This window comes from Diorhabda sublineata, chromosome 3, assembly GCF_026230105.1.
Source record: "Diorhabda sublineata isolate icDioSubl1.1 chromosome 3, icDioSubl1.1, whole genome shotgun sequence".
NCBI classification, from domain to species: domain Eukaryota; kingdom Metazoa; phylum Arthropoda; class Insecta; order Coleoptera; family Chrysomelidae; genus Diorhabda; species Diorhabda sublineata.
The window spans coordinates 36,592,502-36,604,763 of NC_079476.1; the positions used below are offsets into that span (position 1 = coordinate 36,592,502).

General features: G+C 33.3%; 1 protein-coding gene across 2 annotated transcripts in view; it reads right to left on the reverse strand.

Annotated features, from left to right (window-relative positions):
* Positions 1 to 12,262, reverse strand: part of LOC130441509 (glutamate receptor ionotropic, kainate 2) — a 111,442-nt gene that overhangs the window by 60,591 nt on the left and 38,589 nt on the right. For both annotated transcript variants that reach the window (XM_056775225.1, XM_056775227.1), the window contains exons 4-5: positions 6,665 to 6,849; positions 494 to 651 (exon numbers count right to left, since the gene is read on the reverse strand). In XM_056775225.1, coding sequence (XP_056631203.1) covers positions 494 to 651; positions 6,665 to 6,849 — 343 coding nt within the window. The remainder of the gene's footprint in view (positions 1 to 493; positions 652 to 6,664; positions 6,850 to 12,262) is intronic.

Genomic DNA, 12,262 nt, shown 5'->3' on the forward strand with positions numbered 1-12,262 from the left:
CAACAGAAGCATCAAAAACGAAACTACTCTTGAAAACCACAGAGATACAAACTTCTAGGCGGATCTATAAAAAGAAAAAACTTCTGACGATTATGTGATAACATTAACGAATTGGTATTACTGGATATAAAACAATGTAACCAACATATAAGTCGAATGACAGACGATAGAATGGTAAAAATAGCAAGTGATAAATCTTATTTGGAGCACGGAGTAGAGGTCTACCACGAAAGAGGTGGAATGACAATCTAGGGTGAGGTTGACGAATGATATCGAAGACGTTTTACCTATTATGGAAGAAAGAAGAAGTAGGTTGTTGATTGCGTTTGTGTCATACAACTTTTTGTGCTGATTAAATATTAAAAAAAGAAATTTTCTCTACGCTGCGAATGGAGAAATTGAATATTGTGAATTTTTGATCAACAAATAAATTGAGAGTGTAATTCAATGTTTTTATCATTTTATAGTATTGCAAAATTTATATTTTCATCACCTATAGTCCGAAGCTTCCCCCAATTGGCGCACAGTTATAGGAAACTCATAAGGTCCATGAGCTTTGAGTAATTCTTGTAGACGAACGAGTCCTTCGTTGTTCTCGTAGATTATCGTAAATGATTTCCAACCCCATGCTTTCACTAGATCAACGTATGCCTGAAACAATTTTTAATACGTCAGAAATTAAAAACAACAACAACAGAAAAGTTGAGAAAATTATTGATTTTAATACGAAGGCCGTTTTTTTCAACCTCCGATCGCACTACACACTCCGCTATTGTTGATACTCAGGCGTCAGTCGGCGTTGTGCTACAGCCACGTAAACATGTCCAAAATTATTGATACTCGCCAAGAGTGAATTGCGAAATGTGATTCGTTTTCTACAGGCTGAAGGCCATAGTGCTGGAGTGTGTATGGGAAAAACTTCATTAGTGATGGTGTTGTGCGTGAATGGTGTCGAAAGTTTAAAGATGACCGTAATGATGTGCATGATGAAGTACGTCAAGAACGCAAATTTTTCGTTTCCAATGACCTGGTTCAACGAGTTGACAGAATTATTAGAGAAAATCGCAGAATTATCATTACTGCTTTGTCTATGGAATTTCCAGAAGTTTCAAGGTCTGTTTTGTACTCTATAGCAACTGAACGATTAGGCTAGATTAGCAGCATCTTTCTTGGAAGAGGATATTGAAAAGCTTGTCCACAGTTATGACAAATGTCTAAATCTCTTAGGTGACTATATCGAAAAGGAATCGGAAGTGTATCAATCTTTTGGTAGTAAAATTATTGTTCTATATAAACTTGTCTTTTATTTATAGCCTATCGGAAGTTGAAAATAAATACTCCTAGACACATCTACGATTTGATTATATACAAGGTTTAATTTTAAAACGTATCATGCTTTATAAATCGCCTCTTTGACGAAGCTACTACCACATTTATATTTAAGAGACAGTTTGTAGATTGCTTTTCAATAAAATCTCGTCAATCTCTACTAGGGAGTAGATATAACCCCTAGAAACTTGATTAGAAAAGGGTGACTGATACTTTTTTTTAGTAGTTATACAAAAATTGTGTGTATAGACAAGTGTTTAAAAAAAGACATCTGTAGGCGTCGCTTTTGCTTCTTGTTAAGTACTGAGATCTCAAACTTTATTAACACTCGTAAAAATTTCGGAATAATTTTATAATTTGATGATGTTGTTTCGTATGACACAGACTGAAGATTGTTTTAAAGAAGAAAAGCGTAAGATCGAATATGCAAATTTGCAATTTATATAAATATTGTTCTGAGACCGAATCCACAATCACGCTTGGTTCCAGTTCCGGCAAATCACATTTAATTGTTTTAAAGGTTTTGATAGTTTAGAAGTGATTTGAGGTTCTCAAAGGTACAGTCTTTGGTCTCGTCTTATGGAATAGAACTTACTTGCCGAAGAAACGAAACTTTTCATCATAATTGTTGCGTTTTTCTAAGTTTTACAATATGGTACTTTTCGCAATATAAATTGAGTCTTATTACATAATAGAAATTTAAAACAATCTGTGCTAGTTGCTCTACGAAAATAAGCGCATCCTTCTGGATTAAATAATTTCCAGCAGCTGCAACTAGCACATATATATATTATAATTTTAGTGGAATTTGGAATATTTGCTCTTTGTGGGTTAGTCCTACATTGAATGAACACTATGTAAGGTAAAGTTAGCCGAAAATTTCAGCTTTTTCTGACCGTTATCGTATTTAAATAGGTCTACCTGTGATTTAATTGAAAATCCACGACTTAGTTTATTTCCATCCGTAGCCGAGACTGTTCGAAACTCTCTCAGCCGAGCGTTGAAATTTCATGATTGAATTTCGAAACTTCATATACAACTTGTTAATGAAACCAAGGTAATATCTAGTAGTTTCTTTAATGATGTTTCATATCTTATATCTACCCTCGTCATATAAATTTTGATCTCTCCAATGCACACGTCTTTCAACAGAGGACACAAATGTTTTTTTACACGTGAGAGAGCGTAGAGTAGAGAAGACCGATACTCACTGAAAGAAAAAGAGAGTAACGTCCAGAGAAACGTTCAGGTCGTGTGAAAGTTTTTCTAAACCCATATGTCGTTCACATTATTATTTACCACTTCATTTTCGGAAAAGTACACTCCAATGATGCTCTCAACTATAAATTCCTATCAAATAGTAAGTAATGAGACGGGATTCTATTCAAATTCCCAGAAACAATTAGATTCCTTAACTTTGTTGAAATTCACACATCTATCAACTTATTATTGGACTATTCAAGGCTGGAGCTTATTCCCGATAAAATTTTATTCCAGAGGACAGGAATTTGGCGTATATTACATTAATATACAAGGAGATAAGAAGACGAGTGGCAATTATCGTGACATTAGTATAACGAATGCAATAGGTTGTACGGCAAAGTTTTGAAAAACGGAATTCCAGAAAATGTAATTGAAATAGAAGGATGGGAATACTAGAGAAACGCGAAGCCAGAAATATGGTAACCTAGTGGATCTCGAAAAGGTCTACGACATGGTGCCGTTGAGAACGCTTTTTGATATGTGACCTCAGAAATGTTAAAACCTTTTCACCGCTAGTATTACTTTCTAGATAATTTCTAAATTCCATTAAAATGCGTTTATGGAACTATTTTAATCAGTTACAGCAGTCAGATGATGAAAATCTTGCGTTCGACTTTAGGGATTGTCCGCAGACACAGAACATTCGTCTAGACTTACTAAAATGGGGCAAAGCCGGGAAGTTTCACTGGCCCGACTATAGAAGGGCGTAGCAGTGAAAAAATTAATATTCGAGCTATTCAGAACATATACAGAAAGTCCAAAGGTGTAGTCAAGTTGGAAAATACCCTATCAAAACCATTTTCGTATTCGTAAGGTTTGAGAAAATATTTAAAACATACATTCAGGAGGCTCTGAGTAGTTGGAGAACTAAAATTGCGAGAATGGGAATGCTTAACAAGTTTTCTCCGACGACGCTGCAGATAATATGCTGAAAGAAAGTTGGACGACGAATATGCAAAATGGGGTTTGAATATGATTATGTCAAAACCAGAATATCTGCCGGTAGGAAGCTTGGAAGATTGGGATCTCTGAATAATATTTGTATTAGATTTGGAAGCGGAACCCCACAGCTCTATTCCATATGTCCATATAGGCTTGATGACAAATTTGTAGATAAGGACTTTGTTTTCAAGTACCATCTAGACCAAAAACCTAACTGGAAACAACACATCACAAAAAAATGAAAACAACTTTTTTTTTGTTTAATTTAATATTTTAGTGTGGTTTTTATTAATTAGAAAAATAAGATTGATATATTTAGGCATAGATTATATATTATATACAGGACTTTTCTAAATTCATGCGACAAAATTCAGAAGGTGTTTGCTCGTATAAAATTAAGATGGGTCTTTCCTATAACAAAATTTCCTCAGCACAACCGTTTCCGAGATAAAACTAAAGACTAAAATTGAGTTTTGTTTCTTATGAAGTTTCAGTAAAGCTATAAACTTGAAATTCTGTACCATTCATCATTATTTTGTTGGAAAATGTGGTAATCGCAGGACTTTCACGCGGGTGTTTTATAATATGCCCTCTTCTGAGAATTGTTCTAGTGATGAGAAAAATATATATGTAGAAATGCTCGATCCAAAGAATCTATTATGTTCCCTTTTCTTGCTGCGGCATAGGGATGCTCGGTGTTTATAGCTAATCTAATTATTCCTATCTTTTCAGAAAGCTGGTGAGATGTGGGATGGATCTAGCCACCAAAAATCTTTTTTAGACGACGCCATTTGAAAGTTCTGTTTTGAGTGTTCTATGTAGTGAAAGTGACAGTTCAGTACTGTAATACACTTTCGGGACGCTTTGGAGTAGACAACTCTAGCCACTTCAATATTGACAGTTGACAGTTTCACTTCGATAATTTTGCATAACCTTAAATTTTCAATTTTCTGAAATTATTTGTTTTATCCAAAGTTTTGTCTAAATTAATGAATAACAATGAATGATAATGAAAAAGAAAACATCAGCGATGAAGAGTTACTCGAATCCACGCCACCTGCAGAAAGCAATGCGGCCGTTCTTAATTTGTTGCCGGATAAATCTCGTGCAAGGTACGAAAAACAGTACGAGCTCTTTATGAAGTGGTGTCAACAGAAAAAAAATTATGAATAAAATGTTTATAATTTTCTATTATTTATTTTCTTTACTCAGTGTAATTGAAAAAGTTTTGGATTTTATGTGTCGTCTAAAAAATGTTTTGTATGCCTCTGTACACCTGAAATACTACTTTGTTGGATTTCAGACCTTAGCATACAAATAACTATTTTTCTATTTCTACATCCCCAGGTGTAATAATATGGAGTTCCGTAGACTTTTGCGATTGAATGTGGATAGAAGTGTCGTCATCCACATAGCAGAGTCTGCACGCTATGTTCTCTGTTAAACTAAGCGTCCACTGCTGCGGAGATAGATTAATCTGACAACTAATAGTTTGTGGATATTGCATCATGGAAGAGTGTGGATGAAGTGATCGAAAACTAGTGAAAATATGGTGTGGTTTACTGAAAAAACCAAATTATGATATAAAAATAGTTTTTAAAAAGAAAAGGTAGAGATAGGTACTAAGAAAGTAGTGAAGGAAATCGAGAAAAACAAGTGAGTGTGAATCAGAGCTTGAGCCTCGCATTGAGAACAGTTTCTCTAATGGAACACCAGTTGAGCTGTTCTCACTTGAATAATTTTGGGCATAATCGACGTTCAGGTATTTTAATAAAGGTCATAAACGTTAAGAAAACCAAACAGTATGTTATTACTATCACAGTAACTGACTCTCTCGCGTATAATCTTACTTGTTATAAGCTAATAAACATACCTAATGAAATAGATTATTTGGTGTCTTATTTAACGAGAATCAACGAGAAAAAGAAGTGTTCCAAGTATTTTAAAATATAAATAATCCCAGATTAAAGAGTATAATAATTGTTAAAAAACTATAATATGTATAAGGTGGAGTATTTTCTTGGATAAAATTTCTAATTTCCTCAGAGACTTAACTGCGCCAAGGGAAAACTTGAATTATTATGTTATTTTAAAGCGTACGGAAGAGAAAATGCGTTTTCTTAGTTTAAAATGAGAAAACGAAAAGAGACAAGACGGTTTTTCCTGAATTCTGAAAATTACACAGGTAGTAAAGGATCCAAAGTTGGATTAGAATGTATATACAAGAGAGGCAGAATCTTGTTTTCATTCGTTTTGTTTGTTTTATAATGTACAGTTTGGCGCTTTTCAAGATAAACTTAAATATATATTGTAAAACATATTTGTGCTTTGTCACCAGTTTCCAATTGTTAATTTGTTATTAAAATCATTCTAAATTGCCAGAAAATCTTAACTCTGGCTTTCTGTATCTACTTGTCAGAGCCTGTCACGAATAAGCTCGCGAAATGGGTCCTTAGACCGGCCCTACTCAGCTTCAATGGAATTTTAAAATTCGTCGAATTAGCGTGGCGCCTTTATAAATGGCGGACGCGCCTTTGATGAACTTTTTATTATAAAAAGCGGTTTATTACAGTATTAAATAATTTCTAGGAAAGTCTATTTATTTTTTTTTGCTCTAGAACTTCGTGGAATTCTAGTTGTGGCGTATAAATAAGTTTATGAAGCGCAGTTAGTTCAGTTTTAAATTAATAGTCGTAGCGAAAAGAACGAATTAGTAAAAGTGATCGCAGAAATTGTTAAAGTGATATTTATAAATAAATTACTATAAGTTAAGTGTATTGTATAGTTTGTTAATAAATTAAGAGACAGTGCTTATTAGTTCACCCCTCGAATAGAAAGAGTTACAGGCCTGTATTAATTTACTAAACTATCAATTTCCCACAATACGGTTACTTAAAGATTGCAAATAAACGTATTGAGTATTAAATTTGTTTTTACCACTTATACTTATGAAACCATGGTATCAGGAGTCCTTCAAAATAATTTGCTACGAGCCTCGCGTTTGCTTAATCTGTCACTAGTTCAAACTGTACAAATCAACGTAAAAGCATTTTGCGTGATACAATAAATCAAGAATTCGGTGTATCTCCTATATAAAAGTAACTTTTAAAATGTAAAATAGGCACTTTACCTTTGAAAGAGTGGTAGGATGCGGATAAAGATTAACTAAGCAACTTTCCCTGCGGAGTCTGTAGTCCCAACGAGTCTCCAGATGTGGAATTTCCATTGTATCGCATATCGACTGTACGTGACTAGCAGTATGAGCAGATTGTGGACCAAAAATTGCCGCTACTCCGTTGCGAAGTAAGTGACACACTGAAAATCGAAAATTCGAAAAAAATTCGTTACAGACGAAAGAGAAAAATATTGGTTAGAAATAATATAAGAATGTTATTTTTTAGAGAATAAGATTTGAATTTAGTTTCAAATCAAATTGCTATCCAAAACATTCCAAACACAAAGTGATAAACAGCCAATTTTTTATTCAATTCTTTTGCTCTATTTTCTTGAAGCTTGTATCCTAAGTCTACAAATTGTCTAATAGAGAGAGAGAGAGAGAAATTTGTTGGGTATATTTTGGGTGGGAAGACAAAATTGTTTATGGTGAGGAAGCTTCATTAGATTTGGTCCTGATATAGGAGCTGCTCCTCTGCAGGGCTGGGGTTGTGTTGATAGGTTTGCGGTTGCACTGCCTCAGGCTGAAAAAAAACTAACGACCAGCCTGGGTTTGTAGAAGAAGAGAGCTCCATCCTAAAAAAACAGTTCCTTCCAAGTTTAGAGGTATATTAAGTTTTTCTGTTTTTTTTTGGATTTTTTGTTGTTCTTTGTTTGCTTTTTTGTTTATTTTAAAGTTGGCTGAACCAGCAGTTTTTCCATTACCGGCAATATATTTTTACAAACATTATTTTGTCAGTAGATTAAATTTGTATTTCAATATTTTTTTCAATCAAATCACTTCTATCAAATGTAAAGCACAAACATCAGTTTATGATTTTTTGGTGATGGCCAAGATTACTAAAAATGACCAATTCTAGTGGGTTTAACCACTAAATTTAAATAAATTTGTAAGTTGGTAGTCAAGTCTAGTGTAAATGTTTAAATAAAATAAGTACGTAACACAGTGTTAAGACATTCACCCCTCGAATAGAAATAGTTTAAACGAATGATAAAAACATTACACTATTATAAAAAATTGATTGAATTATTTTGATTGGATTACTCCAGGATAAATTATTTGCTGAAATCTAAGGTTACTGGAGGACAAAAGTGGTTAACAAATTATAGTATTAAGATTAATTGATAAAGAAAGAAGGTTAATTTGTTTCAGCTGATAAAGGATTTTTTGAAACAAAGGCAACTTTTGATCAAAGCGGACAGAAAGTGAAGCTTGTTATGCCACCATTTTTTGAAAAAAAGATTGAGTTACCAAAAGAATATACTGAATAAACTTATCAAGTTGCCCGAGTACGAATTCCCGTTGAAAGAATCATGCAGCAATTATGCCTTTATGGCCGCTTGACATGATGCAAGACAACGTAAAGATCAAAATATTTCAAAGACAGGTTCCGCTAGACTCTATTCAAGTCTCTTGCTATCAGGGTTGCTATTAACCAAAATTCCATAAGTTAAAGTAAACAATTTATTAGCCTCAAATTTTATTTATTACTTTGTGGACGGTTTAAACTTGAAAATAACAAAACTAGTTAAAGTGAACAAGGAAAAGTGCATCATCAGCAATAATTACGAGGATTGTCTGGCCTGATCTAGAGAGGGTGGTAGTGGCTTGAAAAATACCACTGTATTAGATACAACATATGTTTCAAGTTTGAAGACGCCACGTTGTTTAATATTTGTTTAGCAGCCATCAATAGTGAAAGTTTTCAAATTTCAAATTTGTAAACACGGAAAAAATTGTTATTGTTAACAATACTTCTGTTTGAAAGGCATTTTGTCCAACAATTATAAAAACTGAACTAGATTCAACTCTGGGTGAGACTACTTCTTCGTTATCAACAGTAAAATATTGGGTAGCAGACTTTAAACGAGGTCGTACGACCTACAAAGACATGATAAGCATTTCAAAGAGTGTAGTACATCGTTTATTGATTGAAAATTTGCAGACGAGGAAGCTATGCGTAAGATGGGTGCCGCGTTTGCTCACAAAAACAGCGTCGTGAAGATGTTTCCATCGAGTGTTTGGCAATGTTTCATAACCATGGATGGAATAAAGCAACTATCGAAACAAGGTTTCCAGACTAGAAAAAATTTCTCGGCGATCAAAAATTTCTTAACAATGAGGAGGTGATTTTGTGTTTTCTTTGTTGGACCTGGTTCTTCTGGGACCTTCTCGTATATCTGATACTGCCTTGCTGTTGGAGTCTAGTAGACAGAAAAGAGCCTCCAAACGATGGTGGGCTATACCTGGATAAATAGAACAACAGGAAACAAGAGTTTAGCTATAGAATTAGACAAAATTCATACAAACATCAGTTGAGAATGGTGGAGAAAATTCCTAGGAAAATAAAACGTGATATCAGCAGATTAAAAGCTTATTTCTCACTGGAATTGCAAATGGCACGCAATGAACCCCACCGATAAAGCTGCAAGTGCATGAAACAATCAGTTGAACTTCATTTGCGTATGCTTTTGATCAAGAAATATTGCATAGCCTTGCAACATGTCAAGCGGTCTTAATTCTATCATAGATAAATTTACTTTGAATTTATTTCACTTAGTTGTTGACATGTTTGTTACGTTTGGCAACCTCCAATTATTTCTAATAAAGATAGAGCACATAGAATTACTGAAATTTCAAGAAATTGTGTATATCAAACTTAAATTTTTCTTATTTTACTTTATTTTGAGTTAAATGGAGTATCATGTAAATATTACTTGTATTTTATTAAAATATATCGATTGTATAAAATAATCAATAGTTTGTTCTTATCAATATCAAATATCTTTAAAAAGTAATAAAACTTAAAATCACAATATTCAAAATATAGGGAATCGTAAGCCAATACAATCTAACTTTCGTTAATTTTTATTTTTTATTTCAGATTATCAAATAATCAACTATTTTAACAATTTTTATATTTTGTGACGTAACACTTTTTATAATTCACTGATTAACCTCACAGGTCACTAAATTCTTTCAGATATTCATATGTTTTTTAATGCATTTCAATTTTTGAATTATTTTTTTAAGATTATTATTGTTTATACGGATCTTACATATGTCATACTATTGCCAAGTATGATTTTATGCAAACATCAGATGCCGCTTTTGTTGCACACCCTGTCAATGGCTCTATGTATCTAAATTAACTCTTAAGATTTTAGTCTTAAAACTAGGCTTCATGCACGAAACAAATCTACAAATTTAAACCACAAAGGAACGTCTCAGATGCTCGAAAGTGCGAAAATAGACAAAATTGCACGGTTATAAAGTTGTGTTCTGAAATAGGGTATGACTTTCGTCCAATGGATTGAAATCTATTTCTCATCAAGTAGGCTCCAAATTTTTCTACTTTGGATAATAATGAACAAGTATTCTACGTCAGAAAAAGTCAATAACATTAAGTTTAAATGCCAGTAGGGAAAAAGTAAATTTTCTGTTTATGGTTCACATCTAGGTGAAAATATTACTGATATAAATCTTGTTTTCTTTTTTCATTTCATTTCATAGCGCTATAACAGTAATTAACTGTTTAATTTAGTACCAAACACGAAAAACAAATGACTTTTCATGAAGTTCTCAACCACATTACATTCCTTTTTCCTCTCTGGAAAACATAATGTAGTTTAAAGCACAACTAATTTGAATGTTTTAGTGTTTCCCCGAGCGATTTCTTCCGTGGTTCTTTCTCAGTTCGAATTTTACGATTCGGTTTCATTTCGAACGTGAATGTGGAATATTATTACCAGATTTAGATGAAAAAATGTATATAATATCACAGAAATAAATAAAAGTCAAATAATTGTTGGAACTTAAGTAAATTGTCAAATATTTATGTATTCCGACTGGTAGCAAATAAAAATCAATCAAAATTAATAAAAGAGAACTGCTGGAAAAAGGGCTGCTCAGCATTTCCAATCGTTTTTGAAAGATCTCAGGTGTTAATACTCTTGTCGTTTTCATAATATACAAGATATTCAAATTTCACATAGTCATTTCATTATTGTAACGCTTTGACATAAATATTCAAATCAATTTCTCTTTTGCCATATTAATTAAGACATTTATTAGATGAAGAGCAGCAAAGCGAAAATGTAGTTCTACCCTTGAGATTCTGGTTGATGCAATTAAGTTATGACAGTTGAGCACAAAGTTCCTGGCGACGCCGCCGGATGCTTGCACCATTTCGAATGAACTTAAAACTCATTTCCGGGGAACAGACAAAGGAGACGACACGACGTGTCGCGTTTACAATTTTCTAGTCAAATTTCGACGTCCTAAAAGGAAATAACGATTTGAAACCTGAAGCATTGTCGGCCTATTTCTCTATTTAAGATTAATTCGACTGTAGAGGTAATTTGAATAAAACAAAATAGAACGAAGTGCAATTTGATTCATTCCTAATTTACTAAATGACAAGAGGAAACGTACGAGTAATTTTTATCAGATGCTTCCAAGAGATCTTATAAACTTCTAGCTTTCGATGATTTTCGTGTCGATTCGTGAGTATCGAGTGATAAATTGAGGGATTTTGTTTTATATATGGTCTTTCAATGATTCTAGAACATTGTAGTATATTTCTATAGTGTCTAGTGTCAGACAAGATCTCTTTACAATATCTAGAGCATAGTTCGTAGCTACCCAATAATAGATGGAGCCACCTACCATGTTTTAGAGTTTCCACTACATTAAGTTATGAGTGGTGCTTGGATGTCTCATCACTTCCATCACAATATAAATATGTTGAAAACTATATCATCGATAGTATCTCATTTCCAAACGCGATAACTTTTTGACGTGATGATGAAGACGAGAAAATGTTAAATACAGAAAATGATAAAGAAGAAACATATAAAATCACACTCATAAAACGCAAAAGGAAGAAATTATACCAGAACCAACTAAGGAAGAAGTAGTAGATATCATTCAAAACCAAAAAATCGGCAAATTCTCCGAAATTTATTCGCAACAAATATAGGAAAATGAAATAATACCAAAGGCATGGGATACTGCGATAATAGTGCCAAGATACAAAAAAGGAATTACCCGCGAAGTTGCACTTTTGGACGCATTGTACAAAATGATGGCGTGGTGTCTAGTTGTGTCTGTTGTGTCTGTTTGTGCGGATTTGGAACTAGAAGATCAGTAACAGACCATATATATTGAATCTCGTTCACAGAGAATGAATTATGAATACAACTTCCAAACTTTGACATACAAACAAGAGAAAATCTTCACAAAATACTGAAAGTTCATCAAGTACCAATTAAACTGATACAGCTCACGAAAATGACACTCGAAAACATTCAAACAAAAATTGAACGGAAAACATCCGATAGCTTTCTAACAAATATAGGACTAAGACAGGAAAATCCTTTATCTATTACGTTGTTTAACATAATACTGGAATGGATGGTACGAAGAAGCGAAATAAATACTACAGGAACACTACAAACTGTTGGTGAAGACAGGGCTTTCATTGGTCAACAAGGAGAAAATAAAAATTCATGTAAATGACGCAGCCCAAAATACTGAATAAAATGAAAGAAA